General features: G+C 42.7%; 1 protein-coding gene across 1 annotated transcript in view; it reads right to left on the minus strand.

Moving 5' to 3' along the window:
• LOC117410086 (nectin-4) overlaps positions 1-11569 on the minus strand; it is a 20329-nt gene extending 8760 nt beyond the window's left edge. The window contains exons 1-4 of the mRNA XM_059021060.1: positions 11060-11569; positions 2712-2933; positions 1742-1909; positions 379-663 (exon numbers count right to left, since the gene is read on the minus strand). Of these exons, the coding sequence (XP_058877043.1) occupies positions 379-663; positions 1742-1909; positions 2712-2933; positions 11060-11141 (757 nt within the window). The 5' untranslated portion in view covers positions 11142-11569. The remainder of the gene's footprint in view (positions 1-378; positions 664-1741; positions 1910-2711; positions 2934-11059) is intronic.
• Positions 11570-17845: the final 6276 nt, after the last annotated feature.

Genomic DNA, 17845 nt, shown 5'->3' on the forward strand with positions numbered 1-17845 from the left:
GAAGGATCCCAGGGTGTCAGCTTCAACAACATTACTGGGAAGTTGGTTCCAGACCCTTTCAATTCTCTGTGTAAAAAAGTGCCTCCTATTTTCTGTTCTGAATGCCCCTTTATCTAATCTCCATTTGTGACCCCTGGTCCTTGTTTCTTTTTTCAGGTCAAAAAAAGTCCCCTGGGTCGACATTGTCTGGCTCGGTAAAATCCTTAGTGTGTTTTTAAAAAGAGGAGACAAGTATCCGGGTATTCAGTAAGTCAGGGGTCTGAGTGAGGAGACACGGGCAACGCCATCCCCAGCCCTGGACTTACTGCGAAACCGTTGCCCAATTTGAACCCTACACATGACTAAACTTAAAGCCTCAGGCACACGTCATTTACTCACAGTGCACCACGACGGTGTATGGAATCCTCCTTGGTTCTTTAAGACTCTGGTGGGTGATCAAACAGTCCAGCTTCTCTCCGTTCATCAGCCGGTTGGGTTTCACCCAGAACTTGTTTGTGACTTTGCCTCCGGCTGCCTGATTAAGCTGGCTTGACCCTTCTAGGCCCGTCTCCCAGGCAACCGTGGGGGGCACGACTCCCCAGGAAGTGCAGACCGCCGCCACGGCGACCGCGGAACCTTCCAGGAGAGGTGGGGAGGCGGGGTCAAGACTAGAGACTGGAAGGCCTGTTAGGAGAAAGAATGTATACCAGGAGGTTCAAATCACCCGGCTCACTGTGTGTGTGTGTGTGTGTGTGTGTGTGTGTGTGTGTGTGACCCTGAGCAAGTCACTGAACCTCCTTGTGCTCCACCCTTTGGCTGAGGCATTGTATAATCTTAGCATAACCTCTCCACACTTGTATTCAATGCTTTTTGTGCACATCCCCCCCCAACACTGTTTGAACCCAGGGTGTCCAATCAACCAATCACAGTCCTCCAGGTTTGACAATGCTTCCCTATGCTTTACCATCCCTCTCTGTGCTTTACAATGCTTCCATATGCTTTACCAGACCTCTCTGTGCTTTACAATGCTTCCCTATGCTTTACCAGACCTCTCTGTGCTTTACAATGCTTCCCTATGCTTTACCACACCTCCCTGTGCTTTACAATGCTTCCCTATGCTTTACCAGACTTCTCTGTGCTTTACAATGCTTCCCTATGCTTTACCAGACCTCTCTGTGCTTTACAATGCTTCCCTATGCTTTACCAGACCTCTCTGTGCTTTACAATGCTTCCCTATGCTTTACCACACCTCCCTGTGCTTTACAATGCTTCCCTATGCTTTACCAGACCTCTCTGTGCTTTACACAATGCTTCCCTATGCTTTACCAGACCTCTCTGTGCTTTACAATGCTTCCCTATGCTTTACCAGACCTCTCTGTGCTTTACAATGCTTCCCTATGCTTTACCAGACCTCTCTGTGCTTTACAATGCTTTCATATGCTTTATCAGACCTCTCTGTGCTTTACAATGCTTCCCTATGCTTTACCAGACCTCTCTGTGCTTTACAATGCTTCCCTATGCTTTACCAGACCTCTCTGTGCTTTACAATGCTTCCCTATGCTTTACCAGACCTCTGTGCTTTACAATGCTTCCCTATGCTTTACCAGACCTCTCTGTGCTTTACAATGCTTCCATATGCTTTACCAGACCACTCTGTGCTTTACAATGCTTCCCTAGGCTTTACCATAGAGTGTAAACAGGACTAACTTTGGCCAGAGTCTAAATAATTTGTGGGGGTCGGTGGGGGTCGTGAAATACTCACTCAGTAGAGTCAGATCGATGGTGGTCTCGAAGTTACCAGATGGGAAGGTGATCACCTGACACACGTACACCCCCTGGTCTTCCAGCGTCATGCCTCTGATCAGGAGGGCGGAGTCTGCGATAGGATCCGCCTTCTCAAAGGAGATTCGTTCTTTGTACTTGTCAAAAACTGGAAGAGAAGAGTTTTATTAAAGCACTCAGGGCTATAACCGGGGGGGGGGGGGGCAAGTTGAAAGGTCATGCTGTCTGAGTGAGTGAGTTTTTTTAGTGGAATTGCAATTACTGAAACCCAACTGTAACTGTGATTGCAATGGGAAACAACAGCATTGGAACTGGAACTGCAATTTTAGCAAATAATTCTGCTGTAATTGGAGGCTCGCTGGTCCAGCGGTTAAAGAAAAGGGGATTGAAACCAGGAGGTTCAAATCACCCGGCTCAGCCACTGACTCCCTGTGTGTGTGTGACCCTGAGCAAGTCACTGAACCTCCTTGTGCTCCGTCCTTCAGGATGAGACGTCCAACAAACGAGCTCCTATTGGAAGTGGCTCTGCAGCAGCAGCAGCAGGTGTTGATGATGCAGAGTTCACCCCCCTAGTCTCTGGAAATCGCTTTGGATAAAAGCCTCTGCTAAATAATAATAATAATAATAATAATAATATGTTTATATAGCGCCTTTCACAGTAGACCACCATCACAAAGCTCTTTACAGAGGTAGGCTGTGAACTGTGCATTATATGCAGAGTCACTTCCAATAGGACGTTGATTTAACATCTCATCCGCAGGACGGAGCACAAGGAGGTGAAGTGACTTGCTCAGGGTCACACACAGTGAGTCAGTGGCTGAGGTGGAATTTGAACCAGTGACCTTCTGGTTACAAGCCCCTGGACTTTAACCACTGAACCACACTGCCTCCTAATAATAATAATAATAATAATAATAATAATAATAATAATAATAGACTAGTTCTCATACCATGCTGCCCCATGGTTCTGTGAAAGAGGATGATCTGCTCCCGATTCACAGGGCCCTCATTATTGGGGTGCAGTTGTTTGAACCAGGCGACTTGTTGGACCTCCTCCTTCGTGTTGTTTGTCTCGGGTTCGAATCGACAGGGCAGACGAGCTGCCCCTTCTTCCAGAGCGGTGAGGGAGAACACAGAGGTGGGGGGCTCCAAGAAACTGCAGAGAGAAGGGGCTGGGGGGGGGGGGGGGGGGGTGGAGAGAGAATGAACAAATTTAGCTTAATGTAAAATGAAACGTGATGAATAATGTTACGTTAACTTATTTAATTACATACCGCTTTGTAGTTTTCCCATGTACTTAACCGAAAAACTGACAAATTGTAAAAAATTAATAATAATAATAGACTTCATTGAGAGCAGCTCTGAACCCCAGGACTGGGTGCAGCAACAGCAGCAGCAGCAGCAGGGCTAGTGTGAGTTTCTAACCCTGCTCAAACTCCTGGCTCCTGATCATTTCAATATTAATAATAATAATAATACTATACTTCATTGAGGGGAGCTCTGAACCCCAGGACTGGGTGCAGCAGCAGCAGCAGCAGCAGGGCTAGTGTGAGTTTCTAACCCTGCTCAAACTCCTGGCTCCTGATCATTTCAATATTAATAATAATAATACTAGACTTCATTGAGGGGAGCTCTGAACCCCAGGACTGGGTGCAGCAGCAGCAGCAGCAGCAGGGCTAGTGTGAGTTTCTAACTCTGTAAAGGACTCCCAGCTGTAAAACAGCCAGTGCACAGAAAGTTAATCCTGATTCCCTCCCAAAGGGTATTGAGAGACAGGGAGGGAGGGAGTCTTCTCTCAGGTATCATGACACACGGGAGATGAATGAGTGTTGCAATGCGGTCACACTTGTTTTCCAAGCTCTCCTCACGCAAACCTTTCCAGTTCGGTGCCAAAGACTGGAACAAAAAAAAACCTAAAAAACACCATCCTGCCCCTACACACAGGGTAAGAAACACAGACGCCATGGGAAACCCTGCAAACCCCAGGGGCTTGAGATCCAAAACATGAGCGGCTGCACACACCCCTCAGAAACGTGTCCCATAGTAAAAACACAGCAAAGTGTAATACAGCAAAGTGAACACATGGGAAGGTATAGGCAAGCATGGTAAAGCACAGATAGGTCTGGTAAAGTGTAGGGAAGCATTGTAAAGCACAGAGAGGCATGGTAAGGCATAGGGAAGCATTGTAAAGCACAGGGGGGTGTGGTAAAGCATAGGGAAGCACTGTAAAGCACAGAGGGGTGTGGTAAAGCATAGGGAAGCATTGTAAAGCACAGAGAGGTCTGGTAAAGCATAGGGAAGCATTTTAAAGCACAGAGGGGTCTGGTAAAGCATAGGGAAGCATTGTAAAGCACAGAGGGGTCTGGTAAAGCATAGGGAAGCATTGTAAAGCACAGATGGGTCTGATAAAGCATAGGGAAGCATTGTAAAGCACAGAGGGGTGTGGTAAAGCATAGGGAAGCATTGTAAAGCACAGAGAGGTCTGGTAAAGCATAGGGAAGCATTTTAAAGCACAGAGAGGTCTGGTAAAGCATAGGGAAGCATTGTAAAGCGCAGAGAGGTCTGGTAAAGCATAGGGAAGCATTGTAAAGCACAGATGGGTCTGATAAAGCATAGGGAAGCATTGTAAAGCACAGAGAGGTCTGGTAAAGCATAGGGAAGCATGGTAAAGCACAGAGAGGTGTGGTAAAGCATAGGGAAGCATTGTAAAGCACAGAGAGGTCTGGTAAAGCATAGGGAAGCATTGTAAAGCACAGAGAGGTGTGGTAAAGCATAGGGAAGCACTGTAAAGCACAGAGGGGTCTGGTAAAGCATATTAAAACGGGGGTAAACTAATCCTTTTAAAAGTGTCCCACAGTAAAAGCACGTCTTTAGACGCATGACATGAGGTAATGAAAAGACGCATTCGTTTGGAATGTGGCTGTGTTTGTTTCCACACACTAACGCGGTGTGAAATGACTCTGGCAGTAATTAATGTGTTCTCCAAACTACCCCGCGAGGTTGGTTAATTAGTCCAGTAGACACCTGTGAGGTAAATTCGAACACTACAGGATGCAAGTCAGGGCTTTTGTATAGAAAAAAACACACCTCTATCCCAAACCAGCGTGTCATGATTCATCGAAACTCAATGAGGTACACCACCCATCGTTACCAGCTTATTGATGACTGTGATTGGCTAACGGCCAGTCACGTGGTGTTCAGTGCTGGGCAACGACTGTTTTCTTTACAGAAATTGGAAAAAAAAAGGTTTTGTCCTTTTAAGGCTGGGTCAAGCGCGCGAACACACCCAGACTGAAGCTCGTGTCTGTGACCATGCGCAGCTGTGGACAGAAGCTTTGCATCACTTAGAATTTCATGATTAAGATGTAATTTAAAAACAAAACAAACAAACAAACAAACAAAAAACGATATGAAAATTAATGATATTTCATTTAACCTCGTGTAATAAGGGCAGCAGTGTGGAGTAATGGTTAGGGCTCTGGACTCTTGACCGGAGGGTCGTGGGTTCAATCCCAGGTGGGGGACACTGCTGCTGTACCCTTGAGCAAGGTACTTTACCTAGATTGCTCCAGTAAAAACCCAACTGTATAAATGGGGAATTGTATGTAAAAATAATGTGATATCTTGTAACAATTGTAAGTCGCCCTGGATAAGGGCGTCTGCTAAGAAATAAATAATAATAATGAAAAAAACTTCATATCGTGTGTGTGTGTGTATATATATAATACAAAAAAACACAGTGCTTTAAGAAGTTGATAAAAAAAAGTAGTCTTTTAAACAAAATTCCAGAATGTTGATGATGATGATGATGACGATGATGATGACGACGATGATGACCTCAGAATAGAATGTTCATTCCAAATGGCTCCAAAGTGCCCGGTTTGAAAATAAGTTCACATTCCTTTCGTTTCCTGACAGCATTAGTTCCATAGCATTGAACCATCCCTCAAATTGTGATGTCTTCTATAGTGTGGTCATTTCTGTTAAAATGTTAATATATATATATATATATATATATATATATATATATATATATATATATATATATATATATATATGTGTGTGTGTGTGTGTGTGTGTGTGTGTGTGTGTGTGTGTGTGCGTGTGTGTGTGTGTGTGTAGCAAGTCATAATAGTTAGTAGTACAGTATTTCATATTAGATTTTGAAATGTAAATTTTTTCAATTTTTGACAGTTTTACTGTTAAGTCTATGAAAAAACTATACCAAGCGGCGTGCAATTCAATATGCTAACGTAACATTATTCAGCAGGTTTCATTCGACTTAATGAAGCAAAATGAGTTCATTCTATAGGGTAATGCAAGACTTTGGGCCATAGCACTCTGCAGAGATGTTATGTAAAAATGATCGCTGCTTTTCTAGAGTCTGTGAAGAGAACAGCGATCCACACAAACCCAAGCAGCTGTCTCTCCACTCGCTTCACCCTGAACGGTGAATCAGCCAGATAATACCTGATAATACAAAAAAGACCTCGAATCCCAGATAAATCAAAATACAGTCGTCTCTAATCAATATTAAATACCGGTTGGAACACAAAAATGTGAGTATATTTTAAAAGTCACGTGGTGTTCACTTACAGTTCTGTTGCACTGTATCGTGCTGTCCCAGCTCACTAGAAGTTTAACAGCCCTGTGTTATCCTGTATACAATCGCGCTGCTGGTATAAACACAGCTGGCGTTGAACATCATAGCTGAATACATAACAAACTCTTCCATTAACTCTTACTCTACTCTGAGCTTTCAGCGTTTTTTGTGTGGCCAAAAATTGCCCTACTCCACTCCTGGTCTTTGTTCCAACCCCGTTCTAAATTATTTCATTGAACACAATAAACATCCACCTAGACCCTGACGTCATGCATGATCTCATTCTACCTGTTAAACCCGGAGTGGTATTCTGGCCCTCCTGGACTGTGATTGGACACCACTGGCCGACAGTAGGCCACACCCATTTTTTTGAGGGCGGACAGTGGAGAGAGGAAAGAGGGGGAGATCGCATCTCTTACACACCACGGAGTAATGTACGGGGGGGGGGGAGGAGAGGTGAGAGGTCAAACAAACGAGCTCCTAATGGAAGTGACTCTGCAGCAGCCACTGACTCCCTGTGTGTGTGTGTGTGTGACCCTGAGCAAGTCACTGAACCTCCTTGTGCTCCGTCCTTCAGGATGAGACGTCAAACAAACGAGCTCCTATTGGAAGTGACTCTGCAGCAGCCACTGACTCCCTGTGTGTGTGTGACCCTGAGCAAGTCACTGAACCTCCTTGTGCTCCGTCCTTCAGGATGAGACGTCAAACAAACGAGCTCCTATTGGAAGTGACTCTGCAGCAGCAGCAGTTGTTGATGATGCAGAGTTCACCCCCCCTAGTCTCTGTAAATCGCTTTGGATAAAAGCGTCTGCTAAATGTCTCATTAATAATGTAAATTCAACGACAAACGTTTCCACTAAAATTTTAGGCGCTGCAAAAGACTTTAGTCCCTATAGCTGCGCGTGCTACAACATGTCTGCAAACTGAAACAAATCCTAAAACGAGGCATTTATAAACTGCACCGTGAATGGGGGTTAGAAGCTATGATGTTGAAAATTGATTGCCTTGAAAAAGGTGACCATAAAAAAACTAATATTCTACAATACAGCATTTACTGTTTTTTTTTTTCAGCTAAGCATTTCAATATTCAGAAACGCGTGTGGTATAACGACCCTAGAAAGAACGATACATTTTTAAACGTCACAACGCTACTTTTCTGCTTCAATAGGTGTGTTTAAAACCGTGGAGTACCTTGAGATACCTATTTTTAGACCTTGAAATGTGAAAAAAAAGCCTTTTAACCGTGAAAAAAACCCACAGCGCTACCTCTGAGTAATTACTAAAACAGCTACATAAATCTTCCTAAATCATGAAAGAATCTGTAGCTTTAATAGCTCTTGTCTCCGTGGGTGTCCCATTTCAACTAAACAAGGGCAATTTAAATTGGTAAAACAACAATTAAACCGCACTGTGTACCGCTGCGCTCTCAAGTCAGGTCTTAACGGAGGAAGCGTTTTAGAACACGTGGATTAGACAGGTAATAAGGCGAAACGTTGTGCCGTTCGCTTTGTCAAGATAAAAAGTTAAAAAAAATACTTATTTTCTTTCTAAAATCAGAACCCTAAAGCCAACCCCCTCCCAGTCTCCCACTGCTTCCCTTGCAGTGCTTATCTGTGCTTAATACATTTTTTATATATAATGGTTAGTTTACCCTGTTTTTAAAAAATGCTTTACCACACATCTCTGTGCTTTACAATGCTTCCCTGTGGTTTAGCACACCTCTCTGTGCTTTACAATGCTTCCCTATGCTTTACCACACCTCTCTGTGCTTTACAATGCTTCCCTATGCTTTACCAGACCCCTCTGTGCTTTACAATGCTTCCCTATGCTTTACCAGACCTCTCTGTGCTTTACAATGCTTCCCTATGCTTTACCAGACCTATCTGTGCTTTACAATGCTCCCCTATGCTTTACCAGACCTCTCTGTGCTTTACAATGCTTCCCTATGCTTTACCACACCTCTCTGTGCTTTACAATGCTTCCCTATGCTTTACCAGACCTCTCTGTGCTTTACAATGCTTCCCTATGCTTTACCAGACCTCTCTGTGCTTTACAATGCTTCCCTATGCTTTACCATCCCTCTCTGTGCTTTACAATGCTTCCCTATGCTTTACCACACCTCTCTGTGCTTTACAATGCTTCCCTATGCTTTACCATGCTGTGCTTTACAATGCTTCCCTATGCTTTACCAGACCTCTCTGTGCTTTACAATGCTTCCCTATGCTTTACCACACCTCTCTGTGCTTTACAATGCTTCCCTATGCTTTACCAGACCTCTCTGTCCTTTATTACCCTTTGCTGTGCTTGTACTGTGGGAAACTTTCATAAGGGCTGGCCTCCGTGTCAATAATTTACAGTACGTCCTTCACAGAAAGCCATATACCTGCCTAACCTGGCTCTATCACCTGTGACAGAAACGAGCCGCAGTGTAAATTAACAGAAATGTGACGTATGAAAGAAACGATTAACGCGCGGTCCCGTTCTAGCTTCTAGAAAGCACGTGTCCATTAGCGACCTCTTTAATCCTGTAACGCGCATTTCCGTATCCCTTACGGTACAATGCACAGCCACCACCTTTTGATTATTAGAATTCAAATCCACCTTCAACACACCAGAATTCTTCAGAGGTGAGACACGGAATCTAATTACAGAAATAAAGTAGCTTTTTCTCATTTAAAAATAAATGCTTGGGCATTAGAGAGTTAAATCTCACACGCTTACTTTCCCCCATCGAACCACTGCTGAAGCGCGCAAGGGAAAGAGCGAGACAGTTTTCTGGTCTCTCCCTTGCGCAAGATTTGTATTCGTGAATTTGCAGGCACGTTCAAAGGTACAGTTTTGTGTTATGGTTACGTTTAGCTAAACAAGGACTGAATTGCATTGCCTAATGCAATTGCGGTGAAGCGATTCAAGAAAAGGGCTCGATACCAGGAGGTTCAAATCCCCGGCTCAGTCACAGACTCCCTGTGTGTGTGTGTGACCCTGCCTGAGCAAGTCACTGAACCTCCTTGTGCTCCGTCCTTCAGGATGAGACGTCAAACAAACGAGCTCCTATTGGAAGTGACTCTGCAGCAGCCACTGACTCCCTGTGTGTGTGTGTGACCCTGAGCAAGTCACTGAACCTCCTTGTGCTCCGTCCTTCAGGATGAGACGTCAAACAAACGAGCTCCTATTGGAAGTGACTCTGCAGCAGCAGCAGTTGTTGATGATGCAGAGTTCACACCCCCTAGTCTCTAAGTCGCTTTGGATAAATGTGTCTGCTAAATGACTAACTGATAACAAGTTAGAGCATGCGATTGGATCGACCCAATTCTGCCAGGATTATACTGTGCTGTACCACGGACCCTTATCTCTCGAGGCTGAAGTCAAAAGCAGAGTCCAACTGGCCTTCGCTTTGCAAAAAAAAATAATAATAAATACTGCTTAACAAACCATTCTAGTGAATCGCTGCGTAACGCCGTTCTGAAAAAGAACCTAGACCAAGAAAAAGAATCTAGTGACGCGTAAACATCGTCTCCATGCACAGAACGGATATTATTAGAATTTTGTTTGCCTTGTTTTTTATTTCAAATCATAAATTTCCTTTTATTTATTTATTTATATATTTATTAGGTCCACAGTAGATGACAACACACCCTCACAGCCACACAACCGAAACGTGTTATTGACTTGCAAATGAACTGAAATGATCAGGTAGCAGCTTGTCAATTTTGTATAACTTTTTTTTTTTTTTTTTTACAATAACTTTAAATGTATCAGAATAGTTTTTTTCACCTTTTGTGTTGTCATTAGATAGATAGATAGATAGATAGATAGACAGATAGATAGATAGATAGATAGATAGATAGATATATAGACAGACAAACAGAGATAGATACAGACACAGACAGAAATACGTTTTTTTACCTTTTAAAAATATATTTTCATAAATCCAAAAACAGTTAAAACACCATTGCAAAAAAAGCATGCGTCACATTATGCACAGCTGAATAAGACAAACGCGGTTCCAGAGTTTCTAACTCTAGTTTACACAGCACCTCGCCCACACACCACGCCTGTTCAAAACTATCAAAACACATTGTATTAGGAGAGAGAGAAGAAAAAGTTTAACTCCTCTTGAATTATTGATTCAGCCAGCATTCTAAACATGTCAATGGACTTTCGGGTCATAGATTGATAGATACATAGACAGATACATACATACATATATACATAGACAGACAGACACACACATACATAGATAGATACATACATACATATATACATAGACAGACAGATAGACAGACAGACAGACAGACAGATAGATAGATAGATAGGAGACAGACAGACAGACAGATCGATAGATAGATAGACAGACAGACAGACAGATCAATAGATAGATAGGAGACAGACAGACAGACAGACAGATAAATAGATAGATAAACAGACAGACAGACAGACACATACATACATATATACATAGACAGACAGACAGACAGACAGACAGACAGACAGACAGACAGACAGACAGATAGATAGGACACAGACAGATAGACAGACAGACAGACAGACAGATAGATAGATAGATAGATAGATAGATAGATAGATAGATAGATAGATAGATAGATAGGATAGAATTATATACCCCACTCCCCCCTCCCCCTCCCTCTCCAAGCAAAACCCACAATGTAAAAGATATATTTCAAATCCGCTTACCAGGCAATATTATCAACACGATGCAGATTAGAAACTCCAGCGTCCACGGGCAGAAAGCGAGTCCCGGTAATTTAAAATCCATTTCCCCCCAGGATATCTCCGGTCCTGTCCGGGTGTACCGTTTCCAAACGTCTCACCTTGTTTTTAACAGCGTCTGAATGTCTGAATCGCTCCCCAGCACCGTGTCGATCGCCTGACTTTACTGTTTCAAACAAACCCAACTTGAAAAGCTGGTTGACTGAAAGACGACGGGCGTTCGCAAATTGACTTATCAAAAAAAAAACTACTAAAATAAATAAATATATATATATATATAAATAAATAAATAAAAAGCGCACGAGGACACGGGGTTAAAATAAAAGCTAACACTACCAAAAGTTAGGTATACGTGTTTTTAAAGTACACACAGTGACGCCATATTTACTGTAATTGAAACGCCGGGGCAAGGTGCGTTTGAGTAATCCACCTGCTGTGTCAAATGCCTTCTCTCCCTCCCTCCCTCTCTCTCTCTCTCTCTCTCTCTCATTGCCCGGGGCGAGTTTGCTAACCATACATTGTTTCGCAAGGCTGTGCACATCTGTTTACTGCTATTATTGCAATAAGTTTGATACCATGTTCTGTGAACTGCACGCACGGCAGTGTTAAGGAACGCGAAGCCCCTTCTTCAGAAACAGCGGGGTCTTGAAACCTGATTCCAGGAGACCCCCATCTGGCGGGAGATCTACTTTTAGGAGGCTGCATCAAACCCCAAGACCCCCTGCCTGGTGTGCCGTGCAGTGGTCCCGAAACCCAATCTCTAAAACCAAGTTCCAAGCCACACGAACCGGCTCCATGTTCCCTCAGCTTAATTGCGTTTTGTAATTGTTTTTTTTTTTTTTTAGAGGGGGGTAAACCAATGAATTCATCAAAGCGTAAAATAAACACAGTTGCAAAGATTTCGGCTGTCAAGGCGTGGTTAGTGATTTTAAACAGTCACTTCCTCATAGTCTTTACCAAGATATTCAATGCAAATTATGTTTTCCTTCATCTAGCAAAACTGACTTGTGATGGAATGTCAGGTTGGCATCGTGTAAGTTATTGGCAGTGTTCTATGTACTGGAAAAACAAATACTGTTTTTTGACGGTACAATCACGATAAATGTTAGTATACAAATACTGTTTTTTGACGGTACACTGACAATCACGATAAATGTTAGTGTATATATATATAATGATGTACCTTCAATAATACAGAAACATAAACTCGCATGAATCTACAAATACATTTTTATTCAATCAATATAAAGTTACATGTAATATATTTACAGTTTGCTGTGTTTTATTTGAAGAGAATGGACTAGATACATAATCGCTATGGATGGAAGATCTACAAAAGTTAATAAAAGGTGTTTTCAGTTGTTATGAAAAACAGCCCGAGGATTCGTTTCGTAACGAGGCTGAGACAACAAACAGTCTGCTTAGCATCCCCGCAGCGTGAACGATACCTGCGTAACAACGCTTCACAGAGAAAACAAAACGCGTTTTTATAGCACATAAATAATGAACGGCCCTTTGTTTTTGACACCGCGACACCAAGGTCTATATATGAGAGAGAGAGAGAGAGAGAGAGAGAGAGAGAGAGAGAGAGAGAGAGAGAGAGAGAGAGAGAGAGAGAGAGAGAGAGAGAGAGAGAGAGAGAGAGAGAATATATGAATGAATGAGCGAATGTATTTGTTTTACAGTTTTGTTTGTTGTTCCTCAGCTTCTTCAGTGTGAAGTGAAGAATGCGGTTCCTGCACGCGCGGTTCATTTGGCACTAGCCTTGTACTAAAAGCGAGTCTCCTTTTACAATGTGAATTAATCCGTGCCTGCAGTGGAACAGGTGTAGTGATGAATATTTTTCACTCGGATCATATAGCAAGCTTCTTGTTGTGTAATGTGACCACCCACCACCCCCCTTTTAGGAGCGCTTGTTAAAGCTCCCCATAGTAAAATCACAGCAAAGTGAAAGCATTGTAAAGCACAGAGAGGTGTGGTAAAGCATAGGGAAGCATTGTAAAGCACAGAGAAGCCTGGTAAAGCATAGGGAAGCATTGTAAAGCACAGAGAGGTCTGGTAAAGCACAGAGAGGTCTGGTAAAGCACAGGGAAGCACTGTAAAGCACAGAGAGGTGTGGTAAAGCATATTTAACAACAGGGTAAACTAACACTATAAATGTCGCTCCAAGTAAATATTTGTCTAAGTGGGGTAGCAAATATGTTAGAAATCGGTGCCTCAGACACGATAATGACTTCAGTTGCATAAAACTTAGAAGCCCTGGCTTTGTTTTTTTTTTGTTTGTTTGTTTTAGTTTAGTTTTTGTTTTACTAAATCTAATTCGAGGAGATGCACGGTTTTATCTGTGTCGCTGCAGCGTCCGCGTTCTGAGAAAGGCGGACCTGCAAGAAAACAGACCGACAGTTGTTCTGTAACCCGAGTCCTTCCGGCTTTGAGAAACAAAATTATTTTGGAACGGCTGATAATTATTTAAAACAGGATTGCCGCTGGAAAAAAATGCCTTTCCGCCTACAGATCCCTCCCAGAAACCTAAACAGAAAAACAGCACGCCTTTATTGAAGTAATTATCAATGCTTCCACTCAGACGGCGCAGAGAAAAACGGATCTGACAATTACTGTTGTGGGTATGGCTCCTAAAAACTGTCAGCTCAGCAGCTATTTTAAAAAGACAAATCGACTCTATTTCAGGTACTGAACCTGGTTTTCAAAGTTAAATACTATTTGTGACGCTGAGCGTGCTTGACTAGAATACTTAAGTTTAATGCGCGATGATGCTAAGTTAAATACACAAAGGGTTAATGTGTGACGTATCGCCACGGATATCACAGACCCTAAACGCTTTTTGTTTGTCCGACAGGCGAGAAATATTAGTTTCACGTCGATTTAGCGTCAGTGTTAGCCGACAAACACTGCTGGAAAACAACAAGAAAATATCAAGTGAAAACGTCAGTGGGCGTCGCTCCTCCGACCTTTGTTCTGCTGTGAAACTCGACGTTATCAGGAAGCTGGTGGGAATTCAAGTCTGCCTACATTCCCTGAAACAAAAGGTATCGTTAAGCTGTCGGGCCGCAAACTCACCCCTCCTCGACAGTATAGGCCTACCTGTCACCACACGCATAACAGCGTGGGAGACGCACAGAACCACACGCAGAACACCGTGCGAGACGCACAGAACCACACGCAGAACACCGTGCGAGACGCACAGAACCACACGCAGAACACCGTGCGAGACGCACAGAACCACACGCAGAACACCGTGCGAGACGCACAGAACCACACGCATAACACCGTGCGAGACGCACAAAACCACACGCAGAACACCGTGCGAGACGCACAGAACCACACGCAGAACACCGTGCGAGACGCACAGAACCACACGCAGAACACCGTGGGAGACGCACAGAACCACACGCAGAACACCGTGCGAGACGCACAGAACCACACGCAGAACAACGTGGGAGACGCACAGAACCACACGCAGAACACCGTGCGAGACGCACAGAACCACACGCAGAACAAACTCGCCGCAACTACTGCCGACAGATAAAGAGAAGATACGCCGGCGTTCGTGTTGCTACCTCGCCCAGTTTTCCCTGGTTTTGAGGAAGGTGTCCCGGGACTTCAAAGTGCCTTCCCGGGCCGGGAGACCTAAACCGGGTCCCGGTTTTCAATCCTCTGCTACGCTACATAACTACAGCTGTGGACAAACGTTTTGCGTCATCACCCTCTGTATAGAATGAACTGATTCTACGTCATAAAGTCGAACAAAACCTGCTGACTAATTTTAAGTTAACACAGGGGGTGTTCAGTCGTGGAGAGACGGAATCCAGCAGGTTTTATAAGCAACCCTTGATCATCAGTTTCTGAAGACTTGGGGCAATTTAATTAGGTCTCGTTAAGCGGTAATTCTTTCAATTTAAGTAGTTATTTGTTCAATTAAGTCATTTACAGATAATTTGGAACAGAAACCCCATGAAGAGCCGACCACTCCTGACTTAATTGAACAAATTAACGGGGGGGGGAGAGAGAGAGAAAGTAACAGGTTAAGCAGGTTTTAGGACATAAACATCCTGTGTACCCCCCCCCCTCCCCAATTCTATTGTTGTGTATTTTTAGTTGGTCAGTTGGCACTGTACTGGTAGTCGGCATTGCCTTTAAGTAGTTTTTTTAAAATCGGCAGATATAAAATAAATCAAAACTTAAAAAAAAAAAAAAAAAAAAGGACTAATTTGGTTTTTTTTTTTTTTTTTGAAGTTATAATTTTTTTGCCTGGTGATCAGAAATATAGAGGACGGACAGAAAGGCATCTAAAACTGTTCTTGTACTGCCATCTAGTGGCCATAGACCAGAACTGCAGGCAAAACCAATTGACTTCTCTAAACCCCGAAACAGAGGCGGACGTTGACATAAAAATAATTAGATAAAATGACGTGCTTCAGGCGGACAGACAGACGTACAGTTTATACAAGTGTCGTGGTTTTCACGTCCGGTTCCCATAGCAACTGACCGATCTCCAAACTTTTGTCAAGTCGGGTCTTGAAGGATCAGATTCCGCCTCAACAACAATAATAATAATAATAATATTTATTTCTTAGCAGACGCCCTTATCCAGGGCGACTTACAATTGTTACAAGATATCACATTATTTTTACATACAATTACATTATTTTTTTACACATTATTTTTACAACGCGGATTGGTAACCCTTGACAATCCATTCCGTCTTATCAAGAAGCGTCTTTCTCGGATATAAAATTTAGTTTCACTTTATTAAACAGAAAGTTAAGTTCTTTATTTTTGTTGGTTGGTTTTTAGTTTTTTGAAACGGGAAGTGAGGTGCGGTCAGTCAGTGGTCATCAGCTTACGGTTGTCATGGAGACAAAAAAAGGAAGTTGTTTTTTTTCTCACAGCGGTTGGAGAGACAGAGAGACCACACTGACATTTAATTAATATTTCCACTCAGAAAAAAAAACCAAAAACAAAAAAAAAAACACCAAATATTCAACCTTGGTCTCTCAGTTTGACGAAAATATAGGCTTCTCGGTTTAGTCTCCTTTGTGTGTGTGTACCACGACATCAAAAAACGATTATATTAAATTATAGTTAATAATGAACTCACATAACCCTTTACAATACAGAGCTAATATAAATAATGACATTGAAATTAATAAAAAAAAAAACAATTCACACACACACACACCAAAGAAAAAGGTTCAGATCAGACACACAGGCCGGAAACCAGTCAGCCGTTGAAACAGCGATACCCCAATTTTATTAAACAAAAATACAGGCAATCAAATTAGGTTTAAAATAAGTAATAAATCCGCAGGCACGCTTTCGGCTGCTTTGGACAGCAACCCCCCACCGCAGCCTCGCCAGAGATCCACTTACAGCCGATTTAAAAGCCTTTTAGACACACCGAACTGAATCATTGATTGATTGAACCTCGATTTTACATTCAGACCCCAACACAAACACACACAGTTGCCACGGCTTTCCTGCCCTTTTTCTCAGTCATAAAAATATTGTCAACAATACTAAAATATACGCCTGATTTTTTAAAAAAATGTTTACTAGTAAGAAGATCTGTTTGCAACGCACAGTCCCCATTGTATTTATCTTGCTCTTATAGTATTATTTGTACTGTAACACTTGAAATGTATTTGCTTACGACTGTAAGTCGCCCTGGATAAGGGCGTCTGCTAAGAAATAAATAATAATAATAATAATAATAATAATAGTCTCTCCCCACCCCAAAAAAGGGGTTCCCTTGCGATGTTAAAAAGTGCCCTTTTTTCTCAATGATCCCCTGCCGTTTTAATGTCATCTGCACGGTATTGCACAGACACACACACAGTAAACAAGTATACCAAAAAGCAATGATGAGAATAAAGACGGGTCAGAAGGAGACTGACGCTCACAGACACAGCAGTTTTCAGTTGTAGCGATTTTATTGCATTAAAAAATACACGGAGCTCTTAAAACACATTGGTTAAAAAAAAAAAAAAAAAATGTCTAAAATACATACTGTACAGAAAACTGAAAAACTCACAAGCAGGCAAAACCATTGCAAGACTATTCCACATCATTACACTCCAGAAAATACAGAGAAGGGCAGCGAGGCTGACCCCACGCAGGACTCAATGACACGAGCTGCGAGGAAAGCAGAAAAACAATTCTCCCCCCTTCCCTCATTTGCTCTCAATTAACTTAATTATTTATTTTATGGGCCCCCCTAGGTCTTTTTACAGTTGACGATGATTTTTTTTTAAAAATGCGCTTGCTTCAAAAGTTTACACACCCTATAAAACATTTTGAAGCCTGAGAGAGGTGTCTTCAATTTGTTCCATTTAAATCACATCATAATCGCACCAATTTTAAGTCTTTGAGAGCGGAAGGAAAGCCACTTCTGCTTTAGATAAAGACACGACTTCCAGTTTAGCACAGCGAGGAGAAGGACAGAGCAGAAACAGAAGCGGAGTTGAGTTTACACACAGAGAGATAGAAATGCGCGGATCAGCTGAATTATCTAGACCAGTGATTCTCAACCCCGCTCCTGCGTGGGGGCCCCGGGGGACCAGGGTTCAGACGCAATGGTCTAAAACAGTGGTTCCCAATCCTAGTCCTTGAGGACCCCCTACCCTGCTGGTTTTTTGCTCCAACGGAGCTGGCAATTACTTAATTGAACTAATAATTTGCCTAATCAGCGCCTTTTAATTATTTCAAACAGTTGGGGTTCAAAGTTAAGCA

This window comes from Acipenser ruthenus, unplaced genomic scaffold, assembly GCF_902713425.1.
Source record: "Acipenser ruthenus unplaced genomic scaffold, fAciRut3.2 maternal haplotype, whole genome shotgun sequence".
Taxonomy (NCBI): Eukaryota; Metazoa; Chordata; class Actinopteri; order Acipenseriformes; family Acipenseridae; genus Acipenser; species Acipenser ruthenus.